The sequence below is a fragment of the Dipodomys spectabilis genome, unplaced genomic scaffold (genome assembly GCF_019054845.1).
Source record: "Dipodomys spectabilis isolate Male_0828 unplaced genomic scaffold, ASM1905484v1 ptg000241l, whole genome shotgun sequence".
Taxonomy (NCBI): Eukaryota; Metazoa; Chordata; class Mammalia; order Rodentia; family Heteromyidae; genus Dipodomys; species Dipodomys spectabilis.
Genome location: NW_024870918.1, coordinates 757,391 through 781,371, shown reverse-complemented (window position 1 = coordinate 781,371; position 23,981 = coordinate 757,391). Strand labels below are relative to the sequence as shown.

At 40.0% G+C, this 23,981-nt stretch overlaps 1 protein-coding gene across 1 annotated transcript in view; it reads right to left on the bottom strand.

Annotated features, from left to right (window-relative positions):
* The window catches only part of Spata6l (spermatogenesis associated 6 like), a 33,525-nt gene extending 11,754 nt beyond the window's left edge, over positions 1-21,771 (bottom strand). The window contains exons 1-8 of the mRNA XM_042699398.1: positions 21,420-21,771; positions 20,673-20,810; positions 19,033-19,081; positions 17,234-17,275; positions 10,065-10,189; positions 7,054-7,131; positions 4,718-4,954; positions 343-445 (exon numbers count right to left, since the gene is read on the bottom strand). Coding sequence (XP_042555332.1) covers positions 343-445; positions 4,718-4,954; positions 7,054-7,131; positions 10,065-10,189; positions 17,234-17,275; positions 19,033-19,081; positions 20,673-20,810; positions 21,420-21,689 — 1,042 coding nt within the window. The 5' untranslated portion in view covers positions 21,690-21,771. The remainder of the gene's footprint in view (positions 1-342; positions 446-4,717; positions 4,955-7,053; positions 7,132-10,064; positions 10,190-17,233; positions 17,276-19,032; positions 19,082-20,672; positions 20,811-21,419) is intronic.
* Positions 21,772-23,981: the final 2,210 nt, after the last annotated feature.

Below are 23,981 nucleotides of genomic sequence, written 5' to 3'. Positions count from 1 at the left end.
TAGAGCACCTGCCTAGTAAAGCCCTGCGTTCAAAGTACAATCCACCAAAAAGAAGAAACTAAAGAAAGAGAAAGAAGGGAAGGGGAAGGAAGGGAAGGAAAGGTCTTAAAAGCCTGGTAATTAACTTTCTGGCCACACTGAGTTAATAGGAATCTATTGAGCACATTTCACTTCAATCATTCTGGCTTCCCAGTTACCTTTGACCTACAGTAACACCATAACCTGAGAATCCTGGAGAAATAAGGCTCACAGTTTCCAGGATCCTGTGTGTCTCCTTAAAGGGAAAGATGGTAAGTATAGTACACTAGTTCCCATAGGAAATATAACAAGAAACTCCAGTACCTCTTCTCATTGGAAACAGAAAGTCTGAAAATTTAGATTTTCTCTGAGACGTCAACAAATGATGCTCCAAATTATCTTCACCAAAGGGCTTTGCACTGTCCACCTTAAAGTAAAGAAATAAGACATAACGCACAGTAGCTTGTATTATTTTTTCCTTGTTACCCATGGTGCCTTTCTTCCTCTCAGTCACTCATTATGCAGCTTAGAAATAGAGAAGGTTAGAAAATAACCTCAATCACAGTTTCCAAATATGTTATGTTATATACCCAATAAGAGAAATGGTCCCTATAAATGTGAGCAGAAAGAATTAAAGTTAGATGGAAATTATAATAGCTGGTACAGATGATGTGCAAAGAGCCAGCCAAAGCTTTACTTTACCATCTTTTAAAGTAGGACAAAGCATGAAGTTCTTAAACTGTACAAACAGGGCTGGCTTCCGCAGTTCCTTTGCTGAGAGCAAGGGACTTCACAAAGTAATATTCCTGTCTTCTATGCCCTTCCAGTCTAAGTGCCTATTTTCTTTTTGTTTCCCGGTTGTGGGCTTGAACTCTGGGCCTGGGTGCTGTCCCTCAGCTCTTCAACTCAAGCTAAGTGCTCTACCACTTGAGCCACAGCACTACCTCCAGTTTTCTGGTCGTTAATTGGAGATAATAGTTTCATGGACTTTCCTGCCCACGCTGGCTTTGACCCATGATCCTCAGATCTCAGCCTCCTGAGTAGCTAGGATTATAGGTATGAGACACCAGTGCCCGGCCTCTTTTTTTAATGTGTGTGCCAGTACTGGAGCTTGAACTCACACATTGCCACACTTCCATTTCTGGCTTTTTTTCCTGGTTCATTGGAAATATGAGTCTCATAAAAATGAATCTCATACTTCAACCTTCAGATCTCAGCCTCTTATCAGCTAGGATTATGATGTGAGCCACCAGCACCTGACCTGAGTGTCTATATTCCTGGGGAAAAAAAAGAATAGGTAACTATTATTTTCCTTAAGGTGACAGATCACATTTTCCCAAAGAAAGATTGGGACTAATGACATGATGTGTAAACAGGTTAAAATAATACAAAAGGAATGCCAGGTGCCAGTAGCTGACACCTGTAATCTTAGCTACTCAGGAGGCTGAGATCTAAGGATTGCAGTTTGAAGCCAGCTGAGATAGTAAAGTACAAGAGACTCTTATCTTCAGTTAACTACAAAAGGCCCAAAGTGGTGCTGTGGCTCAAGTGGTAGAGTGCTAGGCTTGAGCAAAAAAGCTCAAGGACAGGGACCAGACCCTGAGTCCAAGCACTAGGACTAGAAAAAAGGAGGAGGAGAAGCAGCAGGAGGAGGAGGAAGAAGAGAGAGAAGGAGAGAAGAGAGAAAGAGAGAGAGAGAGGAGAGAAAGAGAGAGGAAACAAAGGAGAAAGAAAAGAAAGACAGAGAGAGAAAGAAAGAGAGAGAGAAAGAAAAAGAAAGGAAGGAAGAAAAAAGAAAGGAAGAAAGGAAAGAAAGAGAGAGAAAGAAAAAGAAAGAAAGGAAGAAAAAAGAAAGGAAGAAAGGAAAGAAAGAAAGGAAGGAAGGAAGGAAGGAAGCAAGGAAGCAAGGAAGGAAGGAAGGAAAGAAGGAAGGAAGGAAGGAGATTTACTCTAGAATTGCTGTAACACAAAGTTTCTGGAATTCTAATTTTTTTTGCTTATTTCTGCCGTTTTTAGTATCAATAAAGCAGTTTAAAAAGTGTTTCTTCCCCTTCAAGAAATAGAGTGATGTAGATTTAAAGTATTTATAGCATCAGATTCTCTGAGAGTTAACGTTTTACTCAGGGAAATGTCACATACCAAGAAATCTGGCTAGATGAAAGAATTAATATGTAAAATCACTTATAAAAGAGCTTGGCATACTGAAAAAGCTATATGAAAATTTGTTAAATGGTAGAAATATGAAGCCAGAAAACAAACCATACTTTTGAGGCTATTTAGACCAAAATGGCATTGACTAAAGTTGTAACTTACAAAATATAAAGGGGATAGAATAAATCATACCATCCAATAATCTCAAGCTAATATTATTTTTATGGAAGTACATTTAGATTGGCTGATAGATTATCCATAGTTAGACTACCAAGAAGACCGCTGTTTTTTATTTCTACATCTATAAATAGATAATATGTGTAGACAGGGAAGCTATCCAGTAGTTTCTAACAAGCTACATTATTTTTACCTACAAACCAACAGCTTCACACGTAACCATCTCAGCAGCATTTGACTTCGAGACTGTACAAAACATGCAAACACCACCACTGGTGGTGTTAAATCAAAATAGCAAGTCAACATACAGTAATAGAGACATTCTAGAGAGTGAATTTATTAATTGGAATGGTATTGATGAAGAGTATAAAATACAAAAAAAAACTCCCAAAGTAAAGTTGCTAAACTGCAATCAATTAGGAAGATAATCTATATACACGGTGTTTTCAACTTTGTGGGGAAGCAATGAAGTCTATGAATTTTTTTAAAAAGTGAAGGTAAATCCATCAAATTAAGCTAAATAATAATTTTTAATATGCTGATGAGTCCTAGGGGTAATTTTTTTCGTGAACTTTTCTATATTTTCCATTGCTTTCATGGCACAGTAGTATGGGTGATTAAATTTACCCACTATTTCCTGCAGGCTAAAAATAAGGTGACTTTAATTAAGGCTTCTAAGTGTACACATCCTGGCTCCTTCAAGAAACATTCCCTGCTCTGCAAAGTATGCCCATTGAACCCCAATCTCGTTAAGAAAACAGACACTGGCTAGGTGTTGGTTCAGACCTATAATCCTAGAAACTTAGGAGGCTGAGATCTGAAGATCACAGTTCCAAGCCAGCCCAGGCAAGAAAGTTCATGAGACTCTTAACCCCAATTAACCACCAAAAAGCAAGAAGTGGAGCTATGGCTCAAATGGTAGAGCTCCAATACTGCGTGAAAACACTCAGAGACAGCATCCCAATACCAGCATAGAAGAAGAGAATAAAAATTTTTAAAACTACTGGGTTGAGAACATGGCTTAGTGGTAGTGTGCTTGCCTAGCATGCATGAAGCCCTGGGTTCGATTCCTCAGCACCACATAAACAAAAAGCACCTGGAAGTGGTGCTGTGGTTCAAGTGGTAGCTAGCTTTGAGAAAAAGCAGCTCAGGGACAGTGCCCAGGACCTGAGTTCAAGCCCCAGGGCTGGCAAACAAACAAACAAACAACTAGAGCCATGCTTTTAAACTAATAAAGCTTCAGTTTCGGATTAATGACCCAGAGCAAGCCAGTCAATGTTAGACAACATGGATTCTTCTGAAAATGACAAGTAACCATACATAGCTACCCTCCTTACCGATAACAATAAAAATAATAAAGCATGATGGGTGACATTTACTGAGCAAATTCGCTGTATGAGATACCTTTATTAAGTTAGATATTAGTTTAGACACCTTTATTAGTTTCCTGAAAAGGCTCTAGGAAATGAAGCTAACTTAACTGTAGTGATTAGTCAAATTGAAATCCCTCTGATCCCTTTGTTTTGTTATAGCTCAACATTCTATTCTCCCACCAAGGCAAAGTACTCTTTTTAAAAATTTTTTGTATGTTTCTTATTATAAAAATACTGTACAGAGGGGTTACAGTTACATGAGTAAGGTCATGAGTACATTTCCTAATGAGTACATTACCTCCTCCTTTGTTTTTCCCCTACCATCCCTTCCTCCCCACCTCCCCAACTCCTCCCCCCTTCTCCCCCTCACCCAAGTTGTAAAGTTCATTTTCAACATAGTGTCTTGTACATCTCATTGTTACAATGGGTCAACCTGTATCCTTATTTAAGCATTTTGTTATTTCCCTTCCCCTCCCCAAATTAGAAAAATGTATACATAAGATGCAGGGCACCGGAATCAAATACAGTGAAAAGAGGGGTTATACCGTGGGGGAAGAACATACAAAAGAAACAAAAAATCACTTAGGACATTATAAATACATTAAAAACAATAGCAAGAAAGAAAAAAACCACTTGTGTCCCTGCCTTGGGATTCATTTCGCTTAGCATCATCTTACATGGTCATATGTACATAGCTTTTGACCTTTTCTGCCTGTCCTAGACATGTACCAGTTATTGCAAATAAGGGAAACCATGGGACCTGGCTTACTTCCGTTAATATAATTTTTTTCCAATTCTTTCCATTACCTAATAAATGGGGCGATGTCATTCTTTCTGATTGAGGCATAGAATTCCAGTGTGTGTGTGTGTGTGTGTGTGTGTGTGTGTGTGTGTGTGTCATATTTTTTTGATCCATTCATCTACTGAGGGGCATCTGGGTTGGTTCCATATGCAAAGTGCTCTTAAAACAAGCAAGCAAACAAAAACTTTAGACTTACATGTCTAACCACAAATGGAGGTTTTCTATCTTCAGGGAATCTGAAGTGATTGCCAAAGTCCAATTGAGTCGGCTGCTCCAGGAGGAAACGTCTGGTGAAATATGGAGAGGGTGCCCGGGACTGCATGCCTTTACGTAGTCTGTCATGATTCTTCTTTGATTTCTTCTTTTTATTCTTTAAGGGGGGTATCTGTCCATATGAGTTAGATGAAGGCTTTTGTGGGCTATACTCTTCATCCTGAAGTAAAAAAGAAAGTTGGTTCTTAAGCTTGTTTATTTGGCAGTGTTGGAGATTGTACCCTAGTATCCAGGGCCTTGAGCACAGGAGGAAAACTTTCTACCACTGAGTTACATCCCCAGAAGATTTTGTTTTATTTGTTGCCATTCTGGGGCTTGAACTCAGAGCCTGGGCATCATCCTTGAGCTTCTTTTGCTCAATGCTAATGCTCTACCACTTGAACTACAGCCCCAGTTTTTTTCTGAATAGGTTATTGTAGATAAGAGTCTCTTGGACTTTGTTACCTGTACCTATGATCCTCAGATCTCAGCCTTCTGAGCAGTTAGGATTATAGGCATGAACTACCAGTGGAGGAGATTTAATTAAAATGTAATTGTATTTAGTTGAACTTTTAAAAATGGAAGCAGAAGATCTACCTGTCATGAATTTAATGAAGAGCATTTTTCTAGTTAATATTCTCCCAATTTAATATCACTAGTAGCTCTCTGTGTCAGTGGCCCACACCTGTAATACTAGCTTCTTAGGAGGTGGAGATTCAGCAGACTGTAGCCTGAAGCCATCCTGGGCAGACACTTGAGACTCCATGTCAATCAATAACTGGGCATGGTGGTAAATGCTTTTCATTCTAGCTATGTAAGAAGCATAGATAAGCCTGCATATACCCTGGAGACCCTCTATATAATGAACACCGGGTGCTGGTGACTCCTGCCTATACTCCTAAGTACTCAAGAGGCTGAGCTCTAAGGACTGTGATTGACTGAGAGCCTATGAGGGAAAGTCCAGTGAGATTGTAATATACAATTAACTACCCAAAAGCCAGGGGGGAAAAGTTGTGGCTCAAGGGGTAGACAGCTAGCCTTGAGCAAAATAGCAAGTGGTCTAGTTAATAGGGTTCCCCCAATCCTTTTTTTTTTCTTTTTTGTGCCTGTCCTGGTGCTGGAACTCAGGGCCTTGGCTCTGTCTCTGAGATTTTTGCTCAAGGCTGTAGCTCTATCACTTGAGCCACAGCTCCACTTCCAGCTTTTGGGTGATTAATTGCTTTGATACCAAAATAAATACAGTAGGACATTAACACAAGATTCACACAGTAGAATAGGAACGAAAAATGGATTTAGAAATTGTCCAGAACATATTATAAACAAATTATAGCATGGAGGATGTAGATCAGGAGAATCTAAACAGCAGCCTGTGCCTTTCTTAATATTAATCACTGGTCTGTCATTGTGTGAGTTATTATACCAAGAGATTTGCTAGACTTGTAAAGATAAGTAGTCCTCTTCATTCAGTTCCTCTGGCCCACATTTTTTCAACATATTTTTCCAAGACCACAGGTACAGGTGAGATAGGAGATAACGTTTTGTTTCACTTCTTAATTTCATTCTACCCTACAGGAGCTTCACAATTTAACTCAGCCCTTTCTCCCTCTAGAAAGTACTTAAATGACTACAGAATTGTGTACATTAAGGAGAAAAAAATAAAGCAAAGAAACCCAGTGAAGAGAAATTGAGAGTTAGTCACAATGAGATGGAAGGTGTTTCACATGGATGCCCTAAGATCTTTAGAGTTTTTTCAAAGATGGAGCACAAATGCAAATTATCATCCTAGGGGAAGAGGGAAAAGAAGATGAGTAAAGCCACAAGGGTTAACAAGGCCACTTCCATCAAAAACATGATTTTTTAGCATCTGAATCACCATGCTGTAGCAGCTACATGCCACACAAAATATATGCCAAATACTCATCACTCTATGTGACTAAACACTAATGTCACTCCGATATGGCCAAGGATGAGCAAGTGATGTAAATACCAAAAATTCAAACCTAGCAAAGCGTTTCTCCGTTTCTACTTTTCCTGTTGCATACACATTTTGAACTGAGTTCTGGGTTAAAAAAGAAAGAAAGACAAAGGAGGAGGATGCAATGCTTGGTAAGAAATGTATGCATTATCCTGCCCATGTAATTGTAACCCCTCTGTACAGTATGTTCTCAAATAAAATAAAATAAAATTTAAAAAAAAAAAAAAAAAAAAGAAAGAAAGAAAAACTTTACATTTTTAGTGAGAATGCTATGGTTTCTATCACTATTTTCTGACGATACTTACAAGAAATCTGTTTCTATGAGGAAATACACATTCTCGGATGGCTGTCCTTGTAGAAAATTCTAGTTTGGGAGCAATGCCCTACAAAGAAAACAGCATATAAGAGAACATATAATATTACTGGAAATAATTCTTTGTCCATCTCATCCTAACTTACAATTAGCCAAGAACCTCATTGTTCTCCTGTGTAGGTGCTATATCTGCATATATGATGTAAAATATATCTGGAATAAATGGCTTAAAAGATAAAGCATATATTATATCCTAAATGCAGGCCTAAGTACTTTGACTATATCAACTGCTAACACAACCCTATGAAGTAAGTTCTTACACAATCTCTACTTGTTGGTGGGTAAATGAGGACAAAGGTCAAGATTGTTGTCCACCTAGCAATGACAAAGCTGATAAACTGAGGCCAGGCATTCTGATTGCAGTATCCAGTCTGCTAGTGACTCTACTTAAAACACAGGATATAGAATGGCATGCAGTTATCCCTGTTTTTATATTAACTATGAGTGCTTATCAGATCGATTTCCAAAGTCTTCATTTTGTTTTATTAACTGACACCTCTATTTTTTTTTTGCTTAGTATCCTACTAGCTAAAACATTATTAAGATAACTAATGAGGTAAATTAAAAAACAAACAGAGAAATACAAAAGAAAAGTCCCATTAGAGTGGAAGAAATATTGATGAATTGACAAATACAGAGCTGATAAAGCAAAAGGTTTGCTTGACCTACATAGGCCATTCATTCTACTTCCTACAATATTAATAAAAGGAAATAGAATAGTGGACCAAAATAGAGAGAAAGCATCAGGCAGTGTGACTCAGTATAAACCACGAAGCATCAGAATCTCACTCCATCACTCACACGGTTACCCTCAGGATATTTCTGAAAACCCCTCTCCCAGCTTCCCATATGCAAGAGGGGAAAAGGCCAGGGCCATCTTGCAAAGAGAAGGGAGGCTGAGAAAGATAATCCATTCTCTAATAAAACCACAATAAGCATCAGCTCTTTTTCAAACTTTGGTAACTGTTTATTTTGCTTTATGGAATCGTTTGGAGAACTGGAGCCCCCTCTATGTTTTCATGAATTGCTTAAAAGAGTCTGATTAATAAATGGTAAGAACTGATACTTTATGAGGCAAGCTCATGTCAGGAGGAGGAAGGTTAAAAAAAGAGGATGAAGGATAAATATGGTCCACAAAGTTGGGTTTGCATGTGTTGAAACAGAACAATGAAACCTCATGAGTTTGTTTTAAGAAGGGCAAGTGGGAGAGGAGGAATAATGGAAAGATGCAGATGAATGAGATACATATTCACAGGTGTGGAAGTATCATCATGAGATATTCTTTGTACAACTACCTTGTGCTAATGATAAAAAAAAGAACTGATACTTTACATCTAATGCATGAGGTTATTTCAAGATCTTTTTTAAGCTTTCTCTGAGAATAACAGAATTTATAAATAACTATAAACACATCTTCTTATAGGGTCTTCCATTTGTGCCCATGAAATCAAACAATTCACTTAAGAAAATATAAGAAAGTGTTTCACTTTGCTTTGATTCTTAGCCAGTTCCATGTTTGAAGATAGCTTCTACTAAAAAGAGAATTTGGGAAAGCCAAAGTTAATAGGAAGTTTCCCCAGGATAGTTCTTATACATTTTTATTTCCTCTTAGATTCTGGTAAAAAAATACTCCAGTAACTCAAAATCATAAAAATAAGCATCTCACAGATATGGTTGATATGAATTATACATGATGACCATGTTGGAGAAAAAATAGTTTCAGTCATAGCCACTAAAACCTCAAAGATAATGGAGGGCTTAAAGATGTAGGTAGGGGCTGGGAATGTGGCTTAGTGGTAGACTGCTTGCCTAACATGTATGAAGCCCTGAGTTCAATTCCTCAGTACCACATAAACAGAAAAACCTGGAAGTGGTGCTGTGGCTCAAGTGGTAGAGTGCTAACCTTGAGCAAAAGCAGCTTAGGGAGTGCTGAGACCCTGAGTTCAAGCGCAGGACTGGCAGAAAGGAAAAGAAAGGGAGGGGGGGAGAAAGAGATACTAGGAATTCTAATTAGGCAAACCTTTAATGAATGTTTGCTGTTTGAAGTATTAGAAGCTCTATAATCACAACCACCAAAGAAACAGAGGAGGGGAGGATAGAGGGAGAGGAAATGGAGGGAAGTAGGGAGGGAAAAATGTTAGGGTTTCTGCTTAGACAATATCAAGATGAATATTTTGATTAGTAATCAAATATTTGCTGCATCTTCTACAGTTCTTCAAGAATACTTGTTTACTGGGCCTCTATTAGTTTCTTCTCTGCTACATGGAGACTAAAATATCTGCCATAGCTACCTTTAGAATTATAGGAGGAAAACATACATAAAAAAGTTGAAAGCCATAGCTGGACACCAGTGGTTCACACCTATAATGCTAGCTATTCTGGAGGCTGAGATCTGAGGAATACAGTTTGAAATCAGCCTGGGCAGCAAAGTCCATTAGACTCTTACCACCAATGTAATTAACCACCAGAAAAGCCAGAAGTGGAGCTGTATCTTACATAGGACTGTGCGGTTCTTGAGAAAAGGAAAAAAAAAAAAATGTTCAGGGACAGTCCAGGCCCTGAGTTCAAGCCTCAGAACTAGTACCAAAAACTAAAACAAAACAAAATAAAAACTGAAGGCACAAAATAAATGAGACATCTCTCATTACGAACACTGCTATAACTAAACAAATAAATCTGTAGTTAAGAGAAACATGAAAAACAATAAGCATGAATATTTTTATAACTATGTGACGTGAATATGGTAAATGACTTAGCCTAATCATATAATCAGACTTCAACCCCTCAGATCAATGGTTGAAATCAGTACAATCTGGTAATTTATGCCAAGTTGTTCTAAATAGAACAACTGGGATACTAAGCAAGAAGATGCTGTCTATCCAGCATCAATCCTGTCAGGAATGAAAAGCTCATGTCTCAAGAATTTCTCTCCTAATCACTTACTGGGAATCCTACAGCCGTCTTCATGAGTAACTCCCTATGTATTCCTGGGTGTAAAGGTCTCAGCTTAGGTTCAGGGAAAAGAAAATCTCGTGTGTTTTCCTCATAGTAGGCCAATTCTGCCCATGCTGAGAAAAAAGAGAAAGACAAAAAAAAAAAAGCATAAGTACAGGTATTCTACCCTCCCCCAGTTTAGCTAAATAAATGATGGCATTCTGAAAACTAGACATTTTGAACCCAGCAGTGGTCACTCAAGAGGTAAATAAGTTCTACTTTTGATCTCATGGGTAATTTGGAAGAGCCTCTCAAGTCCTAATGGATTTGATAAGTTTGAAAGTCGCTCCACAAAATGGAACTAAGAAGAAAATCTGTCATTGAATCCATCCATCCATCCATTGGCTCACCCATTCATCCATCCACCCACCCATCCACCAATCTCTTCTTGTCTTCAGCAAATGTTTGTCAGTGACAAACCTTGAGCCAGGTCCTGGAGATAGACCTGTTCACACAAAGTTCACACAAGGGTTTAACGAGTCAGTGATTCTGAGGTGCTAACAGTCCAGAGAATGGCTAGACTTGTGTTCTCACCGCAGGATATTTTGGACAGCTTGTGAGAACATTTCATGAGCAGAAGTCAGAGGGACTATGGTGTCCTGCAGAACTCCCGCTCTAGAGTGAGTATGAAATTATCACAACCACCAGCTGAGCAAGTCTCATGGGCCAAGTGCGGTAGCTGAAAGAAGTCAGTGTTCTGAATAGGCTTGTGGCCTACACAGTGACATCATCATGCCACCAATGAACAACTTCTCTTGGCCAAAAAGGGAAACAAGTGAGCCTTTCAGAAACATAATCATTTTTAATAACACCAGTTGGAGAATAGTATTTATGCAGCGTATTATTCACTATATGCTTCCAACCGAGGCTCTTACAGAAGAAAAAACCGAGACACACTTGTCATGGTGCCACATGGCAAAGCAGGAATTCAAAACCAGATCATCTCCTGGGCCCAGTGACTTACACTTGTAATCTAGTCTTCTCAAGAGGTTGAGATGGGAGGATCCCATCAGTTTGAAGCCAGATCAGGAAGGTAAGTCAAGACTCTATCTCCAATTAACCAGAGGGTAGAATAAGAAAGCTAAGCTGAAGGTATGGTTCAAGTAGAGCACCAGCCATAAGCAGAAAAGTGGAGCGAGAGCATGAGGTCTTGAGTTTAAGTCCTAGTACTAGCACACACACAAAAAAATTAAAAAATAACAAATAAAAATTACATCACTGGAGAGTTTTTTCCTTGCTGAGGTCTAGAGAGTATTAATTATCTAAGTATAAAACCAAGCCCTGGTTAAGTGCATAAATTCCCAATAAAAGGTGATTTTGCAGTTGTACTGAATATATATAACTTACTGAAAGAGAAGGTATTGACTGAGAAGACTCATAATTTTTTAAAAGATGGGGGGGGAGCCCTGATCTCACAGTCCAACAGTATTACACTGCCCCCTTGTGTCCATAATTTTTTCCACTATTGTAAACTGAAAAACCTGATCTCCCCAAAAGCAAATCATTATAGCAGTGAAGTCCGCTATCTGCAAACCTGAATACAATTACACTTTTGCCGCTAAGTTACTGGTTAAACGTCTTCTGACTGTAAATGTGTCTGAAAGCAACGTGGGAAAAAATCAAGCAATAAATTTACTTCCTGTAGCAAAATGAAACGGTAAATCAACCAAAGAAAATGTGGGTGCCTGAGCCCATGCGACCCCCTTCACGCTGCCCACATGTACTTTGAGCAAATCATTTTTACCCAATTAGTATCAAGGACCAGTGGGTCCTGAGAACTCACTGAGGCTATGTGTCCAGTATCACTGACACTACACCAGCTGTCAAAGATGTCACAGCTGTCACTTGACTGTGTGCCAAGGACACCCTCAAGAATGTATGTGGACACATTCAAGAAGGTAGGTTTAAAAATACATAATATTAGGACACTGAAAGATGCATGGACTAAGGCCTGAGTACTAGAGGGAGGGAACAGGGCAGAGAGGAAAACAAATTACTCAAAATACTCAAGTTATTTAGAGTCCTGTATAATTTAACATATCCAAGTGTAATTTTTCAGTCTTTTACCACCCATTGTGTTTACTTGTAGATTTATAGGCACTGATTACAAATGAGGGAAAACATGAAAACTATGTTTCTTTGGGTCTGGATTACTTTGCTTAGTATGATTTTTTTCCAAGTCTTTCCATTTCCTTATGAATGGGGCAGTATCATTCTTTCTGATGGAAGCATAGAATTCCATTCACGGGGCTGGGAAGGTGGCTCAGTGGTAGAGCGCTTGCCTTGCAGGCCTGAGTCCCTGGGTTCGATTCCTCAGCACCACATAAGCAAAAAGAAAAAAAGCTGGAAGTGGCGCTGTGGCTCAGGTGGTAGAGCGCTAGCCTTGAGCTGAAGAGCTGAGGGATAGCGCCCAGGCCCAGAGTTCAGGCCCCACGACTGGACCCAAAAAAAAGAAAAAAATTCCATTCACATTTTCTTGATTCATTTGTCCACTAAGGGACATTTGGGTTGATTCTATATCTTGGCTAGAATAAGCAATGCTTCAAGAAACATGGTTGTGCTGGTAGCTTTAATGTGGCCTGGTTTGTGGTCAGTTGGAAGGAGTAGGATTTCTGGGTCATAGGGAGGCTCTATGTTTAGTCTGTTGAGGAACTCCATACTGCTTTCCAGAGTGGTTGAACAAGTTTACATTCCCACTAACAGTGTAATAGGGGCCACATCCCCACCACCATCTGTTATTATAGTTTTCTTAATAATGGCCATTCATACTGGGGTTAGGTGGAATCTCAATGTTGTTTCGATTTGCCTTTCTTTTATGGCCAAGGATGCTGAATATCTCTTCGTGTGTCTATTGGCCATCTATACTTCTGAGAAGTCTCTCTTTAAGTCCTTAGCCCATTTATTAATTGAGTTGTTGTTTGAGGATTTGTTTTCTTTTGGGGGGGGTGAATTTTTGAGCTCTAAGTGTATTTTAGAGATGAGTGAGACCAAAGGAAGATATTCTTAGGAGAGGATCACAAAGGCTCAATAGCTATTTGCATATGATCATGTAAAATGTTTATCAAAACGAACGGAAACAAGAGGGTTTTTATTTACTTTTTGTGATTTTTGTTTTATTTTTCCCCTTTTGCCACTGTTTTTTTGTTAATTTCTGTACCCTTTGTCTTGTATGTAAGTTTATCTGTTTTGGAGAGGGGAAGCATAGAAATGGTAAGACAAAGGGTGAACTAATTCAGCAAGGACATTCACTAGACACTATGTTGAAAATGAATCTTAAACAACTTGAGGGGGAGGGGTTTCGGTAGGGAAAAACTGAGAAAAAAATGAAGAGGTGACAGTGTTCGAAAATAAATGTACTCAGGACCTGACCTATGTAACTGTAACCCCTCTGACCATCACCTTTACAATAAAAATAAATTTTAAAAAATACTCTGTAAACATGTTATGAAAATGGAACATGGAAACTTGACAAGACTGGTTTGGAAAGTGTGAGAGAGGAAGGAGAATGATAGAGGGATGACTGAAAAAATAAAATAAAACCTTGCCAGGTCCACACCTGTAATCCTAGCTACTCAAGAGGCTGAGACCTAGGGATCTTCATTCAAAGGCAGCCCAGAGGCAGGAATAATTGTGAGACTCTTATCTTAAATTGACCCCACAAAAGCCAGAAGTAGATGTGTGGCTCAAGTCGTAGGGCATCAACCTTGAGTGGAAAAGCTGAGAGACAGCACGCAGACCATGAGTTCCAACTCCAGTACCAGCACAAAATAACAGTTAGATAAATAAGTAGATGAAGGAAACTCCTTGTACATTAACTGATGTTATTTTTTTAATGTTGAACAAATTAATGGATTAATGCATGCTTTCTGAAACTGAGTGAAATTCTTATTTTGAGTAATTTAAACTTAATTCTATTAAGATTATAATCATAAATTGGAGCCTGTTGGATCAAAAGTAAACAAGCCTATGAAGGCTCTCATTTGCATAAAATTCACTTGTAAATTATGAGCAGTATGCATGTCTCTCAGTTTAAATATTCTCAATCATTGTTCTTTCTTTTTCTTTCTTTTTCTTTTTTGTCAGTTGTGGGAGGATCTTGAACTCAGGGTCTGGGCACTGTACCTGAGTTTCCCAGTGCTCAAGGCTAGCTCTCTACCACTTAAGCTATAGTGGCACTTCTGGTTTTTGAGTGGTTAGTTGGAGATAAGAGTCTCACAGAAACTTTTCTGTCCAGGCTGGCTTTAAACCACAATCCTCAGATCTCAGCCTCCTCATTAGTTAGGATTATAGGCATGAGCCACCCACACCCAGCTTCATTGTTCTTCTCAAACAACTATTTCTGTAACTTGTCACATAGAGATTTCTGATCACATGAATATTTGGCAGGCCAACACATATTAAATTTTAAGAAGAAAACTACGTAACATGTATTTTAACATCTATACACATGTCCATTTGCAATATAGTGTGCAGATAATGTAGAGACAGTGTGTATGAAAATGTGCATGCTTTATTTTAGAATCAGTGTATTATACTGTATGCCCTATATAACAAATGCATTTGAAAGGGCCTAAAAAGAATAACAAATTGTTAATAAAGTGCCTGACAGTGGTTGTTGATGAATGGAATATTGACTTTGAAGCTATGAATTTTGTATTAAAATTTTTACAGTGAGCTATTTAGATATTGGGCTATTTTCTATAATGTGAAAATTTAAATAAGATCAAAATAAGCATACTTCTGCTTTATTAGCATATTAAAATATAACTTGCCAGTGAGCAGTGTTATATGTTTGAACATAAAATTGGGTCAAATAGTTTTTTTAATTATGGAAAAAAACTCAATGGCCTGATTTTAAGCATGTCACTTTTTGGCTGAAATTCCTTCAGTGAGTATTTCTGAATAGCAGCCTGTTCTGTCCACAAGTTAATGGCAAGTGGAGATGTGGTTCACGTTGTAGAGTGCCAGGCTTGAGTAAAAATGCCAAGTGAGCTTGTGAGGCCCTCAGTTCAAGCCCCAGCCCTAGTACTAGCATAAAAGGGAAGCAAGAAAGCAAGAGAGAAAGCAAGAAAGAAAGCAAGAAGGCAAGAATGGAAGAAAGCAAGAATGGAAGCAAGCAAACAAGCAAGCAAGGAAGGAAGGAAGGAAGAAAGGAAGGAAAGGGGAGGGAACGAAGGAAGGAAGGGAAGGAAGGAAGGACTCAATTCCATGTTTTGTTCTTGGTAGCCAGGTGCTATGCCATGCGAGCCATTGTTCTGGCCCTGACCTGTCTCAAATTCAATTTTTTTTTAAAGGGAAAGGTCTGGGGTGTGGCTTCAATGATAGAGTACTTGACCTAGCATGCATGATGGCCTGAATTTAGTCTTCAGCAACACACATACACACAAACATAAGTCAATTAAGGAAGTTCCTTATAGCTATCAAAAATTACCTTTCAGGGCTGGGAAGGTGGCTCAGTGGTAGAGCGCTTGCCTTGCATGCATGAGGCCCTGGGTTCGCTTCCTCAGCACCACATAAGCAAAAAGAAAAAAGCCGGAAGTGGCGCTGTGGCTCAAGTGGTAGAGTGCTAGCCTTGAGCTGAAGAGCTGAGGGACAGCGCCCAGGCCCAGAGTTCAGGCCCCACGACCGGACCCAAAAAAAAAAAAATTATCTTTGAGCTGGGTGCCAGTGGCTCACATCTGTAATCTTGGCTATTCAGGAGGCTGAGATCTGAGGATCATGGTTCAAAGCCAGTTTGGGTAGGAAAGTCTGCAGGACTCTTATTTCTAATTAAGCACCCAAAAAAATCAGAAATAGAGTTGTGGCTCAAGTGGTAGAGTGCTAGCCTTTAGCAAACAAACTCAGGGGCAGACTCTAAATTCAAGCCTTTGAACTAGCACACACACACACACACACACACACACACACACATCCACAACATGATATAGGTTTATTATTAGAACTAATACAATGGTACATTAGTCAGTCATAAAGAAAAAAATGAAATCCTGTTGTTTGTAGGAAAAAAGGGGTGGAAATGTAAGATACTATGTTAAGCAAAAGAAGCAGAAGCAGAAAGACAATCACATGTTTTCTCAGTTTTGGAGAACGTGGTTGGGGATTTGAGTCAATCTTGTTACGTAGTTCAGGTTAGCCTTGAAATCATGATCCTCCCGCCTCGGTGTCCTAAGTGCCAGGATTATAGCTATACCAGGACGCCCAGCCACAAGTTCTTCTTTATAAAAGTTTAAAACAAAGTTGATCTGAAAATGTTTTCTGAGGATAATGCAGTTGCTTTTTACAACACATGAACACTATATTTATTTTCCTTTTTGAGGTAGGAAATTAGAAATATGTAATAGCAAAGATCCAAATCGATTTACTAAATTATAGATGCTTTTTCTCCTCTTTTTCTCTTTCTCTCTCACACAAATACACATATACACACATACACAGAAGTTAAAGAATTATATGAACTAGCAGTTGTACATCTAAGAATAGCCAAAAGAATGAAAGCAAATACACAATGACTTATACATGATTGTTTCTAACAGCATTATTCATAATATCCAAAGTGGAAATAACTGTCTAGAGTTAATGAATGGGTAAGTGCTGTATATCCATGTAAAGGGGGTTCTTCTGGCATAAAAAGGAGTCAGATCTACGCTGCAACACAACTGATCCTTGAAAACGTTATAAGAAGTGAAAGAGCCAAATATAAAAGGCTACCTAGCACAGGATTCCTTTTACACAAAGGGTCCAGCACTGACAAATCGACAGAAGCAAAAAGCAGATTAGTGGTGAATGAGACTGGAGAAAGGAAGGAAAGGAGAATGCGAATGAATATGAGGTTTCTTTCTGAAATTATTAATAGACAAACTTTAATAGATTGGCTGACCAAAAGCATGTCACATAAATTTATAAACATGTTATGTATTACTTAAAAGCAAAACTTTTAAGACTGTAGAGTAGCTTAGTGACAAAATGCTCCCCTAGCATGCGCACGGACCTGGGTTTGATTCCCAGCATTGGGAGGAGGGGAGGGAAGCACAACTTTCAAATGCCAGCTCCCAGTGCCTCATGCCAAAAATCCTTTTAAAACTGAAGCTAGTTTAGAAGGGCATTTACTAGCACATTACCTGGAGGTACTAACTGTATTAATTCAAACCTGGTTAGGAAGCCTGAAAAGAAAAAAAGAAAAAAATGTGACTTTAGTATTTCAGAAAATTGCCAGTTTTTTAAAAAAATTATTAAATGCTAAGTTTAAGACTATTATAACATCCCATTTACATCATTGATGAAAATAATAAAAATCATCTCTCCATATTCATGGGTTCTGCATCCACAAAGTCAACCACCTACACAGAAAATATTCAATGAAAATTGCATCCGTGACTGGCAGAGGGGTTCAAGTGGTAGAGCACCTGCACAGACCAGGAGGTCCTGAATTCAACCTCCAGTACCAGAAAAAAACAAGTGCATAAAACATGTGCATATTTTTCTTGTGTGTGCGTCAGCATTCATCCACCTGCACGTGTGTGTGTGTGTGTGTGTGTGTGTGTGTGTGTGTGTGTGTGTGTACAGAACTTAAAAGAAACAAAAAAATATTCTTAACTATCACTCCAGGGATAACATTAAGCATTTATCTTAGGCTTGAAACTCCTTACATTCAATTATCTATCTATCTACCTATCTATCTATCTATCTATCTATCTATCTATCTATCTATCTATTTTTGGCAATACAAGGGCTTGAACTCAGGGCCTTCCACTCAAGTGTTGACCAATATACAGAAAAAAATAAACCCCAGCTGGTTGCTGGTAGTGACTCATGCCTATGATCCTAGCTACTCAAGAGACTGAGATCTGAGAATTGCAGTTCAAAGCCAGCCCAGGCAGCAAAGTCTGTGAGACTCTTATCTCCAATTAACCACCAGAAAAACTGATGTAACACAGTAGTTCAAAGTGGTAGAGCATTAACCTGGAGCAAAAGAGACCAGGGACAGTGGCTAGGCCCTGAGTTCAAACCCCACAGCCAAGAAAAGAAATAAAAAATAACCCTTCATATTGCTGATGCAGTATAAAATAATTTAGCTGCTTTAGTCAACAGTGTGGAAGTTTCTTACAAGGTTAAACAGATTATGACTGCATGATAATTGCAATTGTGTATGTGTGTAAGCATGTGTGTGCAAGTATGTGCACGTGTATATGTATACAACAGAAATAAAAACACATCATATGTATATAAAATTTGTACACAAACATTCATAGCATCATTATTTATCATAGAGCCTAAAAAAATCCAAATGTCTATCAACTGATGAGTAGAAAAACAAAGTGGGCAGTGTATTCATACAATGGAATATTCTTTGATTACAAAAAGAAATGGAAGAAACTAATCACAAAGGACCACATATCATTTATGTGAAATATTGAGGAAAAGTAAAACCTATGCTAAACTTGGCATGGTGGCATACGTCTAGAATCCCAACATGTAAGAGGCTGAGATAGGCTAGCTTAGATAGTGAGTTCAAAGCCAGCCCTGACTACAAAGTGAGACTTTCCACAAAAAAAAAAAAAATCTACAGAGACAGAAAGATCTGTGAGATCAATTCATTCTAAGGGTTAGTAAGGAACAGAGACTCTCCTTCTGTGGTAATGAAAATGTTTCAATTGATTAAATTACTTGTTGCAATACTTGCAGAATTCTGCAAATATTTAGAAACAATGCTTTATAAATAACAAATCAGAATCATACCATTCAGCAATCACATCTAAATTTGGAAAAAGTTGATAACACATTCAAAAGTTATGACTTGAAGTTTACAACGGAATTCTCTTAACTTTAAACACAGATCAAACCTGCAAATATCACAGTTTAGGAAAGAATATTACACGGATAAATTATATACCCTGGTCTTTTTTTTTTTAATACATACTTTCTAAAAGTTCTGCTACAGCTCCAGGATCTATTGCATTTTCAAATACCTACAGAGAAAAAAATGGGAAAAGATAAAATTTCAAAGTTTTAATAAAGACGTTTTTAGAAATGACAGACTTACATAATTAACAACATATAAAATCCAGCTATATATTATTTTAAGACTCAACAGAAGTACTTTTAACGTTTGTGGTTAAAAGTTCAACATAAGCATACAGAACAAATGAATAAAAATTAACACAGCATAACAAGGGTAAGAAAATCTGAGTCAGCTAAATCTACCACGTGCTTAAAATCTCATCAACGTGACCTAGTTCTGTTGCTAAAACTACATCTCGCATCAACCTCAGTCTTGAGTACCAGAAGACATTCTGCATATTACACATACTCATTCAATGTTCACTTAATGACTTCTCTTCTAATGCAATTGGTTGTGCTAAAAATAAAAACAAAAAAAAACTAAACTAAAAACTAAACAGACAGTAGCTCATATCTGTTGTCGTAACTACTCAGAAGACTGAGATCTGAGGATCTCAGTTTGAGGTCAGCTGGGCAGGAAAGTCTAGTAAGACTCTTGTATGCAATTGACCACCAAAAAGCCAGAAGTGAAGGTGTGATTCAAGTGGTAGAGCATCAGCCTTGAGCAATACAGGACAGCATTCAGGCTCTGAGTTCAAGCCCCTTCACTGGCACACACACACACACACACACACACACACACACAAGACAAACAAAGGACAAAACTGATATCATCTCAAATCCAGAACTTTACAAAGCTTATGGGAAGCCAAACATGTGGGTGCATGTCTATAATCCCAGTTATTTAGTAGGCAGGAAGAGGTATTGATGTCTGAAGCCAGCATGGAGGGGGTAAAAAAAAAAAAGAAAGAGAGGCCCTATCCGAAATATAATGAAACCAAGAAAGGACTTGAAATGTGGCTCAAGTGGTACCGCACCTTCCTAGCAAATAGGAGGCTCAGCATTCAAACCCAAATAGTAGATGTTAAAAAAAAAAAAGACTTAGGAGATTGTGGACAGTTGTATAATAATGCATTAGGTTAAATGTTGAAGTGTGAAGTCAGTGGATAGTGTTTTGTCTCCAGCAGGGAACCAAGCCTTTATCACTGTGGCTACCTAAGACAAATATGACTTAAGTCAGTAAATCTGAAAGAACTCATGTTTTTAGACAGGCTTCCAATTACAAGACTGAACTCACTTGGTTATACTTTTCATTGTTTTTTTTTTTTTGTTAGGTCTAAGAAAGCTTTTCTTTTTCTTTTCCAAAGGTCAGCAGTTTATTAATAATCCCTTTCATAAATGCACTACAAGTGTCTCTAACATGCTCTCTGCTCCAGTTATAAAATGCCAGGAGAGTTCCAAAAATAGGAAATCATCGACCAGGGTATTTAGCACTAACTAGATTGACAGAACTTGGCTCAGACCTGCAAAGCAAAAGAAAAAAGTCTTTCCACTGTGGTTTTACTTCACGGCCTCCTGTGCTTCTGCGCTGTAAACTGAAGTGAGCCTTAAAGGTAGTTTACAGGATCAATGGTCAGAACCTTGTTGTTTATCAGAACTACTAGATGTCTCTCCAGACAGCAAAACCGTGTCTCTCGCTCTCTTGTGTTCTAAGATCACCTTTTCAAATGTCATGCCTTGCTGAATCACGATGGGGAACACAGAAGGAAAGCAGTCGGTCTCCCGGTATTGATTCAAGAGGTAGATGCCGAGGTACACATCCTGCTTGTCCTGCAGAAACACTCCAGGGCAAGAAATCTTTAAAAAGAAAAAAAGTAGTAATGAATACATAATAGATTAACAACTAAAAATAAGAAATGATCAGGAGAGCAAGCATGGTTGCTTTTGTCAAGCCGGGCTTCACTTCTCCCAACTTCCCATGCACCCTGAAATGACGCCTCCCTCGCCCCCCACACCAGTGCCATTGCGGACTCACACCTGCACCCCCTCAGCACCTGCAAGCCCCCCCACCTCCCTCCCGCCCAGCCCTCCCAGGTATCGGAAATTCCGATTGCCTCCCGAGTCTCCGCCAGGTGTCACAATCGCGCTCCGGGGCTCGTCTCCCCGCCCCTCCGGGATGGCAGTGCGGAAGCGGAAGAAGCCGCCCGGCCGGGGAGCCTCCGTCTGGTCTGGCCGGGTGTTGGGGTCCGCGCCCCCCGCCGCCATGCCGAGCCCCCGGAGGAGCGTGGAAGGACGGTCGCTGGGCGCCTCGGTCGCCGGCGGCGGCAGCGGTGGAGGCGGCAGCGGTGGAGGCGGAGGCGGCGCCGGCGGCCCCGGCGGCCCCGGCAGCCCGGCGCACGGAGGTTGTGCCGCCAGGTTCGAGTTCCAGTCCCTGCTGAGCAGCCGCGCGCCGGCCGCCGACCCTACCTGCGCCCGGCTCCGCGCGTCCGAGAGCCCGGTGCACCGGCGCGGCTCCTTCCCGCTGCCCGCCGCGGGCTCCGCGCCGGCGCCCCCGGCCCCGCTGCCCGAGGAGGATCTCATGGACTTGAACCCGTCCTTCCTGGGCATCGCCCTGCGCTCCCTACTGGCCATCGACCTGTGGCTGTCCAAGAGGCTGGGGGTGTGCGCCGGGGAGAGCTCGGCGTGGGGCAGCGTGCGGCCCCTGATGAAGCTGCTGGAGATCTCGGGGCACGGCATCCCCTGGCTGCTGGGCACCCTCTACTGCCTGTCCCGGAGCGACAGCTGGGCCGGGCGCGAGGTGCTGATGAACCTGCTCTTCGCCCTGCTCTTGGACCTGCTGCTGGTGGCCCTCATCAAAGGGCTGGTCCGCAGGCGACGGCCGGCCCACAACCAGATGGACATGTTTTTCACCCTGTCGGTGGACAAGTATTCCTTCCCGTCGGGCCACACCACCAGGGCCGCCCTGGTGGCGCGGTTTATCCTCAACCACCTGGTCCTGGCCATCCCCCTGCGGGTGCTGGTGGTCCTGTGGGCCTTCATCTTGGGTCTCTCCAGGGTCATGCTCGGTCGGCACAATGTCACGGATGTGGCTTTTGGCTTTTTCCTGGGTTACATGCAATACAGTATCGTGGACTATTGCTGGCTCTCACCCCATAATGTGCCGGTTCTCTTTGTACTGTGGAATCAACCATGACACCATCTTCATCTGACGGCTGGGACCAGGAGGTCGGGAGAGTTCCCGGGTGTGTTGATGATGCCAGCCTAAACCAGTGGCCATCCTGCTTGCCTCCCGTAGAGACTTCTAGGTTTTTTTTTTTAATCCCCCTTTGGGATCTCAGGCGTCCGGCCTTCTTGATCTGTTGTTGCTAGGCCGAAGCACGTGCTGGCCATTACTCAACACAGCCATATAGAGAGGGGGGAAAAATCCCCTCTTGTATGTATGTTTGATCAACAACTGTTTATATCTCTAGGACAACTGCAAAGAACCTAGCTGGAGGGGGGTGGTTTATATGGTTGCTGTACTTTTTTCTTTTCTTTTTTTTCAATTGACAGATTGATGTAATAATCCCACAAATCAGCATATCACTTGTAAATGAGAAAACATAATCTTCATTCCACAAATATAGATCCAGATAAGCTACTGTCCGTTTTCCTGGGGTAGATTTTAAACAGTGTTTTCAAAGTTGGAGACTTTTTTTTTTTGGGTGTGTTTTTTTTTCCCTACTTCATTCCCTGCAGCTCTGTTACCACTAGCAATTGGAGAGATTGCTTCTTAATCTTGATTTCCTTGGTAAGCATTTTTACTTTCTATCTCTTCCATCTTTGTGGATTGGGCAGAGGAAAAGAAAATACTTCAATACTTTCTCCCCTCTATAATACAAGACCCCTGAAAAGGTCTTTATATTTCCTACCAATATCTAATAGTGTCTTCTAGCAGCCAGAGAACAAACCAAGAACTTAAGATGAAATACTTAAAAGATAAGTATAAGTCTAAGGTGCTCACAGATAACTATGCAATGATGGCTTCATGTATAATTCTGTTGACAACCACAATAGCATGTCACCAGAGAGGGCAGAGATAAGAAAGTCAGAGGAATGGAGAATCTGCATACTAGAGCTCTGTGGCCCGGCATCTCTACTGAATAGAAAATAATATTCCATCTGGTAACAAAACAAGACATTAACTCCATTTGTTTCAATGCAAGTACATACCTTTTTCATGTGTACCACAAGGATGACCCCTATATACTGTTATTTTTCTATGGAACTGTGTTCTTGAATAAGGAAAACTTAGGTAAAAGTATTTAAGTTGAAGTTCATAAGGGGAAACTCCTAGTTTCCGTTTACATTTATTCTATGTTTAAAGCTTTGCCTCCCCAAATCAAACACCAAAAACCACCCAAGTGCATGGTTGGATTCTGATTATTATTTGACCTAAAAAGACCAAAGAGGGTTTGGGCTTTAAGTACTGCACTACCTGAAAAGAAAACCTTTAAATTACCTATGAAATTGGTGTCTACAGAAAGGATTATGGACTTGAATCTGACAAAGGGTGGTATGGATAAGAACTTGGAGAATGGCTGTTACGAATGCTGTAGGTTCTAATGCGGGAAGTGAATCTCTGAGTGTACAGGCACACTAAAAGAAGAACATCGCTTCCAAATAAAACAGTCATTTGCATTCCCACAACACCCTTTGGACTACCTCTTCACTTGCTGAGTCAGTCATACTGTGAAGATCTAAGTGGTTTGTGTTTGCTGTTTAACATTTTAGAAATCCATTATTCTAGCCAGATATTTGAAAGCAATGGTTATTTCCTCTTGTAATGTTCACAAGATTGACTGTTGGGGCCTTCTGGTTTGTAGTCATACTTCTGGAATTCCTTGCTTTCATTTTGGGGACTTGAATTTGTTAGCTTTTAAAGCAAAGATCAAAGGTCAATCCACCTGACTTTCTGAAGCATCCTAAGTACTGTAAACTGGGTTTTGTTGTTAATTGTACAAAGAAGAATGCATAAAAAATTGAAAA